The following is a 12,267-nucleotide window of genomic DNA, read 5'->3' on the forward strand; positions in this document are numbered from 1 at the left end:
CAAGAGAAAAGTCGACAATTATGATGATCTAATCATAGAGAAAACAACTGTTAATAATTTTCTTTCTTTATTTATATAGTCACAGTCAGTTGATGACGTCACTGATACTGTATTATTTTACATCGTAAATGTCGTCCGTACCGTACTAGGTTTTAGAAAGTCTATACCCTACAGCATAGCCAGCTTCACTCTGCAGCAGGACTTTATTTTGCACTTATAACAACGAACAACGCGATCGTTTGGATGACGGATTTACTTAAGCCTCCTCTCAATAATAATGTCAAGTTTTAGCCCTTAACAATCCGTATGTTTCACTCATATAGTGGGATAGAGACCTGGGTTCCTGAGCTGGATCATTCAGAGCTGCCAGTTATGTGGTGGGATATGCTCGCAGACAAGTGTCTTCTGATAGGAGTCTACAAGCATGGTGAGGATGTGCTCACACACACACACACACGCACCTTCATACTTACCCTCACAGTGACCGTCGCTCATCATCAGACTTTAAGAAATGCAAATTCTTTAGTCCTACCCATTTTTCAGTAAGTTCCAGAGAGATGAGAGATTAAATTTGTCTAAATGGCATCTGTGTATTTTGCAGGTTATGAGAAGTACAACACTATTCGTGCAGATCCTGCTCTGTGCTTCCTAGAGCGGGTCGGCCGGCCGGACGAGAAGGCCATCGCTGCTGAACAGAGAGCAAACGACTTTATGGATGGGTAAGACACGCGCACACACACACACACACACACACACACACACACACACAATACCACTCAGATCTAGATAATGTGAAAGCCTCCTTTTGTTTGTGTTTGTTGTAATTGACTTTTTACGACCCTGTTTGTGTGTCTGCAGGGACGGTGACGATCCAGAATACAAGCCTGCACCCACTTTGATTAAAGATGACATGGAGGTAAGGCAGAAAGGATGCATATCTATTAATACAAAGGAAGACGATATTGAGGCTTAAAATAAACAGTTCTCAATGCATGGTTCCAAAAAAAATTACTGTGTGTATGTATGTGTGTGTATATATATATATATATATATATATATATATATATATATATATATATATATATATATATATATATATATATATATATATATATATATATATAATTTTTTTTTCTTTTTCTTATTTTTTTTATCAGGATGACGCTTCCTCTCCTGGTGATCTGGTTATAACGGACACAGGAGGAGGTACGTGAAAGTCTGCACTACAGTTCAGCACTGTATTTCTTCCTAATGCTCCTTTTGAAAACACAATCTGACTTTGGATTTTAGAGCGCAGAATGAGCTACACTGCATGTAAACACACATTCAGAGTTTCTATGCATACATCTTTAGAAGTGTACACTTATAGGATTGTCTGTCAGTTCTGGAAATTGCCTAGGAATGAGAAATGGAAGTATAAATTTAGTCAGACCTTCCTGTCAGCGGACAACGGAGGCTAATAATTGTAGCTAGGAATATGCACGTGCTTACAAAACCACCAGAATTGAATTTTAAAGCGCACTAACAAGTCCATGAATGTTAATCGTGTGTGTGTAGAAGGTGGCTCTGTACTGGACGGCGGAGGCAGTACACTGGGAGTCGTCACAGGAGCGTACTGGCCGTCTTCATCCGCCTTAACGGCTCGGCTGCGCCGCCTGATCACCGCATCGCAGCGTTTCACCAAGAGCAGACAGATCCTGCAGATCCACCAGACGCAGCAGACCTTAACCCCTGAAATTTGCGCTCTGCCCCCTGTACTTACTGATGCGATCAATCCCAAAATAGCTGCCAAGATCGAGAGACAACAAAGGCGAGCTTCCACATGCCTCCAATCACAACTAAATCATGTTTAACAACTATTTAAAAAGCTAAATTCTTTGAATAGATTGTTGCACTTCTAAAGTACTTTTTTGTTTTTTCTCTTTACCTGCACAGGTGGACCAGGAGAGAGGAGGCAGATTTCTATCGTGTGGTGTCTACGTTCGGAGTGGTGTTCGATCCAGAGCTGGGTCGCTTCGACTGGACCAAATTCAGAGCCATGGCTCGGCTGCACAAGAAGACAGACGAGAGTCTCCACAAATACCTCTGTGCTTTCACTGCCATGTGCAGGCGGGTCTGCCGCCTTCCACCGAGGGAGGGCGGTGAGTCTGATACACACGCATCTGTCTGGCACACATGCCATGTGCATGCAATTGTACGCTTTGAAAGACACATCTATGCCTAATAATCTAGTAAGGCACATGTATACCTCATGTATATCATCTCCCTTCCTTATTTCTTGCTCTCTGCCTTTCCGTCCTTTCAGACACAGTGGATCCGTCTCTGTCCATCCAGCCGATCACAGAGGAGCGTGCCTCACGTACACTGTACCGAGTGGAGCTGCTCCGGCAGATTCGGGAACAGGTTCTGCGCCACCCTCAGCTCTTTGAGCGCCTGGCACTGTGCCAGGCTGGCTCAGATCTGCCTGTGTGGTGGGAGACAGGCACTCATGACCGCGACTTGCTAATAGGTGCGGCCAAACACGGAGTGAGCCGGACAGACTACCACATCCTCAGAGACCCTGAGCTGAGCTTCATGGCAGCACAGAGGAACTACAGCCAAAACAAGGGAACACAGGCACAAAGCCAAGCCCAAAATCAAGCCCTTCTTGTTGGGCAGACGCGCACTCCAAACCCTTTAGCACAGACCCAGACTTCTGGAGTCCCTCCTTCACCACTAACTAACTCCACCCCTAGGGAGGTAACACCCAAGGAGGAGCTCTTGCTTTTAGAGGGCGAGGAAGAGGCAGGGACACAGAGCTGGCCATCCCTCAGGCCTCCTACACCTACAGGAGACGGGTTGAAAGAGGAAAAGGAAGAGAACGAGAGACGGATGGAGGCTGCGCGGACAAAGCCGCTCGCACCCAACCCCGAGAGCCGAAAACAGAAAAAACTTAGCAAGAGAAGTCGCAAAGAGGCACGGAGGAGGTCTGGGTCAGACACCGATTCAGACGCATCTTCCTCAAGCTCCTCATCAAGCTCTTCCTCGAGATCCTCGTCTACATCTTCGACCTCGTCAAGGTCAGGATCCAGTTCCTCGTCCTCGTCGTCTTCCTGCTCTTCTGGCTCGTCGTCTTCGTCTTCAACATCCTCATCATCTGAAGAAAGTGATGGTGAAGAGGCTTCAAAGAACAGTGAGTGGCTCACACTGTATACTGTGTGTTTTAAAAGAACTTTTATAGCAGTCCGTAAATAAGATGAAGCGACATACAGCGTAAATGTTAGGACAACAGGAGTGTTTTATGGAATATAAGTCACGACAATAATACGTCGCTGCCGTATTTTCTAACTTTTTGTTTATTTTGTGTTTTTAAAAATTTTCACCATGTTGTAGCATGTTTATAATGATGTGTGTGTGTGTGTGTGTAGCTGCAGTAGTGCCTGGTATTAAAGGCTTTGACGAGGACAGCATAGCATCTCATAGCACCACTCACGACGACACGCAGGACAGCCAAGTGACAAACGGCATCGCTAACCTCTCCCACCCCTTCCACGGCGGAGGCTACATGCTCGCTGCTTCCTACTGGCCGAAGGCGAGCCATTTTTACAGCCTTTCACATGAGCTAAAGCATGCCACTGTAAGACCTGTTGCTAGTCAGTCACATATTTATTTAACTTTACAGGACCGAGTTATGATAAACCGTCTGGACAGTATTTGTCAGGCGGTATTGAAGGGTAAGTGGCCCGGGTCTCGCCGCGTGTATGACGGAAGTGCTGCAGTGTCCTCGTTTTACACCACCAAGCTCATGGACAGTGCAGCCAACTTGACAGATGACCCCGCAGCCTCTCCTCAGGGTTCAAAGGTGAAGAAGCATGATGCAGACAGAGAAAAGGAGTTCTCAGTCAAAATAAATGACGTATGTTCTTTTAAGTTCTCCCATCCCCACCCTCCCCCCACACACAAAAAATGCCAAGCTGCGGCGGCTGGTGCAACGCTAGGCACGCTTCCCTTTTTGTTTTCATGTGTTTCTTTAACCTACTTTTAATTCCCTCCCTTTTCTTTTGCTCCTATCGCAAAGCAAGTTTAACCCTCTGATTTCACCCTGTATTTGGTTTCCAGACTCACGATTTCTTTCTCTTTCTTAATCGCGGTTCGAGCTCGGCCGATTAAAATAAAACAACACGGCTTTCTTCACCCAGTAAAACTAACCCTCTGAAACCACTTGACCTTTTAGCAGGAAGGCAGTCTGAAGCTGACCTTTCAGAAGCAGGGTTTGCCGTTGAAACGTCCTCTAAACGGCGAGGAAGGACCTCTGGCTCAGCAGCAGTATCTGGCAAGACTACAGGAACTGCAGAGCGCCTCCGATAGCAGCCTGACTGACTACACCAAAACACAGAACAGCTATCCACAAGGTAACCCAGCATTACAACACACACACTAGGGTTGGGCGATAAAATGATAACGATATGTATCGCGATAGACTCGTGAACGATAATCAATAAAAAATGTGTTTGATAAAACATTCGATATCTTTTTATTCTTTGTCGGAAGAAAACAGGTTGCGAAGCAAGTTCGGTTGCATTAACAAAGGTACTCACTCTCTGGTAACCTAGCTAACAGCCAATCATGTAACAGTATCAAGTTTGGTTGCGCCATATCGTCGTCCCGTGCTGCTCTGCTGGATTCCTCTTCAGTAACCGCCGACTGATGAGCAGAAAATGAGCAGCGAGCGAGGAAATTGTAACTAAAAGAGGAAAATGCTCGCCAGTATGTCGTCTGCAAATTATGCAAGACCATTTCTTTATGTTTATATTTAACACTTTGCACTATTTTATTACACTTTATTAAGCATTTCTTACATTTTCTTTCATTTTGCACCTTAAATGTTAAGAGAGAATTGTTAAGTGTTCATTGTGACTTTAGACTTACGTTTACATCATAATTATTTGAGTTTTCCTGGTTGTTGACATTTCTGTCTTAATAACTAAGGGGATTATGATCAGAGGAAGGTGAAGTTTAAAATAAAAATGTTTAAATGTATTATATTTTTTTCCTGGTCCTTATTTTAAATGGGTCATAAATATCAATAATTATCGATATCGGCCAATATGAAACACTGATATCGTGATACAGTTTTCAGCCATATCGCCCAGCCCTAACACACACACACACAGTCTTGCTTTGTTATCATGACAGTCAACAAATCATTACATCTCGCTGTCTACGTAGGCCTGAGCGGACAGATGCGACTGAACGGAATGGTTGATGGTCAGCCAATGATGAAGAAGAGGAGAGGAAGAAGGAAGAACGTAGAAGGAATGGATCATCTCTTTATGAACAAGAACAAACCTACTGCGATGCCTGATCAGGTATAAGGATCAACAGTGTAACAAGTCAGCACATCTGTATAGTTTAACAGTGTGATATTCATAAAGGCAATTAAGCAATCAGACCGGATTTGTCTGTACAGGAGAAGCGGGCAGCGTTTCTCCGATACAGTATCAGTTGTTTTTATCTTCTATAAAGTGTTCAGTGGAAATAATTGTATTCAAATGTGTACGCTCGAATGTATTTTCTATATACAGCTTACTCCTGGTTGGAGCGGGGGCATGAACCCAGCCTCAACTCCTAGCGCCTCTCAGGTCCCTGGGACTGCGGACACCGAGAGCAGAGTCCCCGTCATAAACCTAAAAGACGGGACACGGCTCGCCGGGGACGACGCTCCGAGACGGAAAGATCTAGATCAGTGGCTGAAGGAACATCCAGGCTTTGTGGCAGACGTCGGCGCCTTCATCCCAGTAAGAGAGAGAATACGATTAATCGGATAACCATCAAGTACAAAATGGGGCCATTTTCTTGGTCGTTAGAATGAGATGCTGCATATTAGAAGATAAGAAACCGGATAAGATAAGCGGCCTTTTGAAAATCATATTGTTTGTGTAGTGGAATATCAGCAGAAATGAGACGGGATTCTGATAGCTGCTCGATTAGTGAAAGTATTAACATTGGATAAAGACCTACCTCTTCTTGAAATACTTAAAATGGCACTAAACGTCTCTAAAGTTCTTGACTGACGGTATATTCTGTGACCTAGTGAACCGGTATCCATGTATTCATTCATGGAGATTTCAGAGTAGGTCGTTCTGTATAAGGGGGTTCGTCAAGTGCCGTAAGTGTAAATGTCAAGGTTATTAACTTGTGGCTGTTTTGTGCCTGCAGGGGGTGAATAAAATACAGTTTCAGGACGGAAGGCCGAAGCAGAAGAGGCATCGCTGTAGAAATCCCAACAAGATCGACGTCAACAGCCTCACAGGAGAGGAAAGAGTCCAAATCATCAACAGGAGAAACGCTCGCAAGGTTAGACGCCCGTGTATCCGCAAATCTTTCAGCTGCACGGTCCTGTACGATGATGTTCTTATCGGCTTACGCGTATATGTTTTCTTTGTCTACAGATTGGTGGCGCCTTTGCTCCTCCTCTCAAGGATTTGTGCCGATTCCTCCAGGAAAATCCAGAGTACGGAGTTCCTCCGGAGTGGGCAGACGTCGTCAAACAGTCGGTGAGAAGAAGTAGTACATTTTTCCTTCTCTGGAGGAAACGGTCTTTATGTGTAGCTTTGTAACATTTCATGTGGAGTTTTCATACCTACAAGTATCTTAGTATCCGGTGTTTTTCAAGATAGCTTGATTACTTGCGGTCAGTAATTCTTCTACTGAATGGTGAGAAATTATTTGGATTAAATGTTAATACATTTGTCGGTTTGTTAGCTTCGTTAGCAAATTCCCTTTTCTGCATTTTTGCATTTTTATAGAAAACCCCATAACGTTTTCTTTATCCACAGGGCTACCTCCCGGAGAGCATGTTTGACCGCATCCTCACCGGTCCTATCGTACCAGAGGAGGTGAGCAGACGAGGCCGTCGGCCCAAAAACGCTCTGGCCAAAGTGACTAATGCAGCAAGCGTTAACGCAAGCACAGCTCTCGGTGTCAACCCTCTGCTGAGCAACGGGCTCATGTCCGGTCTGGACCTGAACAGCCTACAGGCCTTGCAGAGCCTTCAGAGCTTCCAGCTCACTGCAGGACTCATGGGCCTCCAGACCGACCCTGCTAACATGGCTGCCATGCTTCCCATGATGCTCTCTGGCATGGCCGGTCTGCCCAACCTACTCGGAATGGGCGGCCTGTTGGGAAAACAAGAATCCGCCTCTGGCGAGGATTCAGGAAAGAAGAGCGGAGGGGAAACAGCAGCGCAGACGCCAGAGATCCAGTCAGAGAGGACAGAAAGTCCAAGCTCAACAAGTGCTTCAGCCTCAGGCCAAGCGCTAGCTCTCAACCCCTTACTGATCTCCAGCATGCTTTACCCAGGGATGCTTCTCAACCCAGGCCTTAATTTACCTGTGGCCAATCAGGCACAAGCTACCAGTCCTCAGCCCACTCCTACAGCTCAGCTCGTCCCCTCCGAAGCCGCGCTAAAAAGCTCCGGCCAATCGGAGAAGGACGTGGAGGACAACGGGGAGGAGCCTGATGAACAGAAGGACATCAGCGGTCCAGAGGGCTCGGGGAAAGTGGAGTCATCTTCCTCAGACGCAGAAAGTTCTTCATCATCTTCGTCATCAGAGGACTCGGATTCCACCGACGAAGACTGAGCCTTTATATATATTATATAAATAAATATAAATACATATATATTTATATTACATTTCTTAGAAATGTACACATGCAAACACGTATAAGAGCACTTACTTAATGAATTAAGGGTTTTTTCCTGTAAATATTAGAACGGAAGTGTTGTGTAATAAAGAAAAGGTAAAACAAAAAAATGGAGGGGAAAAAATGACGAGACTCCACAAACGCTGAAATGAGATTTCAGCGTTTTAGGTACAGCGTTGTTTTGAAAAGACATTTTGCATGTCCAGGAACTTTAGTAGATTTATTTTTTTTTTCTTTTTTCTTTTTTTTTTCCTTTTCTTTCTTTTTTTTTTTTTTTTTTTGTGATATTGTAATGCACAGTGATGTACAATTGCAGAAGATACAAAATCAAAAAGATAATGATTGGCATTACTGTATTAATTATATTGGGATTTAATTTTATTAAAAAAAACCATCAAGGACGTTATCGCTCATGCCGAGCTGTATAATTAATATATTTTGTGTGGAAGAAACAGAACTTGACTATTTTGGTTTTCTTTTGGTAAATAATTTTGCAGGATCATACGACATCTGAATTTCAGACAGTCCAGTAATTATATAACTTCAGCAATAACACAGGCAGCTAACGAATGTCACTGAAGCTGTAGATACCGCCGTCTCCGAGCTCCGCTCTCCATCTTCCTCCATTTCTTCCTGCCACTTTCTGCATTTTTGTCCTTTTATTTTTTTCTTTTCTTTCTTGCAGCCCTTCAGTAGTAGTTTTTCTGTCTTGTAATATATTATAAATATTGTTTGTTCTGTGTATCCCAGTACTAACTGTACGTCCCAGTAACCCAACATCTTTGTCGCTTTTCCATGAAATACAACCAAATACATATTTGCAATTTAAGTATAAAATGGACCATGATATTACCAGTATAGGTGTAATGCTAATAACACAGGGCAGGTGCAGATGTGTGAGGATTGTCTGAGGCTGCGTTCCTGAGGAAAACGACGTCTAGTCGTGTTTTTTTTTTTTTTTTTTTTTTTTTCTCGTACCAAATGTCATTCAGTGATAATCTGGAACAACATGGGTGAAATCAAGTGTTTCTGGAAAGGCATATTGGGGGGAAAAAACTAAGTGTGTGCTGCCTCATGTAGTGCTACAGGGCTTAAACCTACAATGCCTTGTGTGTGTGTGTGAGCGAGAGAGAGCAAAAAATATTGCCCGTCTTTCTCCTCCAAATCAGCTGGCTTCCTCGTGTGTGTGTGTGTGTGTGTGTGTGTGTACATACATCCATTAATCCTCTTGGTAATTATGGCATGTGCTGCTTGTCTGTTGTGTTGTCCTTCACATCCATCATACTCTATTATCATCTTGAAGTCCTCATTTCCAGAGTTTTGCAAAGTATTGCTAAATTGTTTGTAGGTATAAAAAGCAAGTTAAGGTATTTAAAGCAGTCTTTAAAGCTAATTATCATACTGTCGGTTGTGTATAAACATCTCGTCGTCCGTGCTTGGAAAACCTTTTCCTTGGTGGAAAGCTCTGTTATAGAGTCGCGTTCTTTTGAGAAATTAAAAATAAAGTGTCGTTAATATGCCGATGCGCAGTTCCTCATGTGCTGAGGGTGAGAATCAGGTCAGAAATGTGGCATTTTATTATTATTATTATTATTATTATTATTATTATTATTATTGTGTGTGTGTATAAAAGCATCGATTCCGCTTTGTTGTTATTCAGCGCAAATCCGAGACACGATTTCCGGTCCACGGGCGTCGGATTCGTCTCAATAACGACTGAATCGTGAGCTATTAAAACTGTTTGCTTTTACTCCAGGACTGAGTGAGGAAACCGCTTCAGGTCGTCACATTCGTAGCATAAAAACTCCTCTAAGAAGGAGTCACCAGTGCCAGTACCGGTTGTATTCGTTGCTAATAATGACTTCTGTACGCTGATCTATTAACGAGCAGTATAGTCAACTCGAGGGTTGTACATTTTCACTCGACTCCTGAAGAAACCTCAGCTTTTTAAGCGTTTGAACTGAATAGTTTAATAAACCCAGGCATCACTGTTTTAATCGTTTTCCACCTCAACTTTCAAATCTCATCAGTGTGTATCCACAAGTGCTGACTGACTTTTAACTGCCCTTTTTTTAGAAGTGCTCTTACACCGTACCTCTGAATCTGCTCCTCACACAGAGGGCAGAAAAGCATTCGCATTTCCACGTTTCTTCAAATAGCAATTTCTCTTTCGTTCTTTATTTCTTTATATTTTGAATCTTGATAAATATCTTTGACATCCTGACATTATTTTGATGTTCGTTGTATCTAATCTTTAAATTATTTGCTCTTGATGCACATCTCGATTATACGTCTGTCTGTTGTCTAATAATAATAAATTTAATGCTTTCATTTATTACATCTTTGTGCACAAGTGAGCGTTCATGGTCGTCCTACGGAGAAGAAAAAAATCCCATTTAAAAATTAAACAGACGAAAAGCTGGCCGTAATTATTTTCTTTTCTCATGTATTTTTATTTGAACATTTCTTTAGCTTTTTTTTTCTTCGTATCTCCATCTGAAATGTCAGTTTATTGTGCGAGATGTTGATTTATTTATCCAGTCCTGCACCACTGACCCTCTCAACCGGATCACTTCCTTCCCAACACGCAAGCAGAATAAAAAGCATATACACTACTGTAAAGCTGTTTTATTTTATTATTATTATTATTATTATTATTATTATTATTATTATTTCAACTCAAATGAGAAATAGATGTTGAAATGACAGAGAAAATGGCCTTTCTGTGGTTTTTTTTTTTTTTTTTTTTGTTTTTTCTTTCTTTCGTAGTTGTTTGATGCTCTTGATAGGCGATACTACAAATCATTCTTGTTTTGTTGGATTTTGTTCTTTGGACAGTTGCAATATTTGCAAAAGTTGTGCTCTTGTGTTAGACGCAAAAACACTTCATGTAGTGATTACATGTCTTAAGAAGTGATTTCTAATTTATTGAATTACTTTCTATGAAGTCTCTATAGAGAAAAAGATTGAGGTTTAATTATTTTTATTAAACGTATTCTAACTATCAACGATGTCTCTCGGTTGCTCTGTCTTTTATTTTCTACGTTTTATTCTCACGTATGATGACGTATGACGTTTGATGTTCGCGCTTTCGTACTGAAGGTAAAATCGAACTATAATGTACTTTCATAACAGAAAATAATTTCCACTTTTAACAGGTTGAGAGATGGTGCTTCAGGTTTCTCACGGTTGCCAGATCTGCAGTAATTTTCTATGTAATTGGACTACTTTTCACTTTTTTTTTTGTTCAGGTTGGGCTATTTATTAATATACATATATAATTTATTATTATTATTTATTTTTCTTTTACACAGTCGCTTTTTTGCAGACTGTTGGTTTGACTTTTTTTTTAAGGTTCATTAGATGTTTTCCAAGCCTAAAAAAGAACAAAATTATATTTGTATAATTTATATATATAATTAATTTTATTTTATTTTTTTTTAAATAAATGAACAGTTTATTTTTGTTTATTTAGGTTTGTGATGTTAGATAATTTTATTAGTAGTATTTGAGTTAGCCCTTTTTTGTTTTTAGACAAAACTTTCTTCTATATATGGTTTGTAAGTGTAAATATTCGAGCACTAGGAATTGGCAGTGATTTGAGAGTTGGGTGTGTTTTTATTTTTTTGAAGACCTGCAGTAACTCCATTCGGCCACATGGGGGACTCTGTGGTCAAGTCAGTTTAATTGTCATGCCAACGCTGTGACTCAGAGGAACAGAAGCTAAAACACAGTACATGAAGTGTAACTAGTTTGACAAGTGTAAGCTAAAGTGTGTGTGTGTGTGTGTGTGTACAATACGTGCGCCGGTCTACAAAGCCCTGGAACAGGACAATTCCCCAGTAACATGCTGTAACTAGTCATTATATTAATGAGATGATTACATGGTTGTGTAGAGATCAGACTGAACGTCCCTTTAAGATGTGATCATGAGTCGAAGCAGATACAGGATGTAGAGAATAATGTATCATAGTGACTGATTTTAGCTATAAAATAAACCCCACACACATTCAGGTCAAGTGACGACAGTCTTCTAGATCACTTTGGCTTGTTTGTTTATTTCTCTATTTATTTAAACTCATCAGAATGAAAATGACACTTAAGTATACAAATTTATGTTTGGGTTTATATTATATATATACACATACATACACATATACATACACACACACACACATACATACACATATATATATATGTATATATATATGTATGTGTGTTTATTTTACCACTTTATTAGGTACACCTTACTAGTACCGGTGTGGTCTTCTGCTGCTGTAGCCCATCCGCCTCAAGGTTCGACGTGTTGTGTGTTCAGAGACGCTCTTCTGCATACCTCGGTTGTAACGAGTGGTTATTTGAGTTACTGTTGCCTTTCTATCAGCTCGAACCAGTCTGGCCATTCTCCTCTGACCTCTGGCATCAACAAGGCATTTGCGCCCACAGAACTGCCCCTCACTGGATATTTTCTCTTTTTTGGACCATTCTCTGTAAACCCTAGAGATGGTTGTGCGTGAAAATCCCAGTAGATCAGCAGTTTCTGAAATACTCAGACCAGCCCGTCTGGCACCAACAACCATG

General features: G+C 41.5%; 1 protein-coding gene across 9 annotated transcripts in view; it reads left to right on the plus strand.

Annotated features, from left to right (window-relative positions):
* chd9 (chromodomain helicase DNA binding protein 9) overlaps positions 1 to 10,694 on the plus strand; it is a 68,590-nt gene extending 57,896 nt beyond the window's left edge. For 6 of the 9 annotated variants that reach the window (XM_060859042.1, XM_060859045.1, XM_060859043.1 and 3 more), the window contains 15 exons: positions 324 to 427; positions 602 to 719; positions 859 to 916; positions 1,158 to 1,206; positions 1,558 to 1,810; positions 1,936 to 2,141; positions 2,306 to 3,172; positions 3,408 to 3,571; positions 3,662 to 3,895; positions 4,214 to 4,391; positions 5,209 to 5,348; positions 5,565 to 5,777; positions 6,199 to 6,336; positions 6,432 to 6,536; positions 6,819 to 10,694. In XM_060859042.1, the coding sequence (XP_060715025.1) occupies positions 324 to 427; positions 602 to 719; positions 859 to 916; positions 1,158 to 1,206; positions 1,558 to 1,810; positions 1,936 to 2,141; positions 2,306 to 3,172; positions 3,408 to 3,571; positions 3,662 to 3,895; positions 4,214 to 4,391; positions 5,209 to 5,348; positions 5,565 to 5,777; positions 6,199 to 6,336; positions 6,432 to 6,536; positions 6,819 to 7,622 (3,631 nt within the window). In that variant the 3' untranslated portion in view covers positions 7,623 to 10,694. The remainder of the gene's footprint in view (positions 1 to 323; positions 428 to 601; positions 720 to 858; positions 917 to 1,157; positions 1,207 to 1,557; positions 1,811 to 1,935; positions 2,142 to 2,305; positions 3,173 to 3,407; positions 3,572 to 3,661; positions 3,896 to 4,213; positions 4,392 to 5,208; positions 5,349 to 5,564; positions 5,778 to 6,198; positions 6,337 to 6,431; positions 6,537 to 6,818) is intronic. The other 3 variants (XM_060859044.1, XM_060859046.1, XM_060859047.1) reach the window with 3 other exon arrangements.
* Positions 10,695 to 12,267: the final 1,573 nt, after the last annotated feature.

This window comes from Tachysurus vachellii, chromosome 23 (genome assembly GCF_030014155.1).
Source record: "Tachysurus vachellii isolate PV-2020 chromosome 23, HZAU_Pvac_v1, whole genome shotgun sequence".
NCBI lineage: Eukaryota > Metazoa > Chordata > Actinopteri > Siluriformes > Bagridae > Tachysurus > Tachysurus vachellii.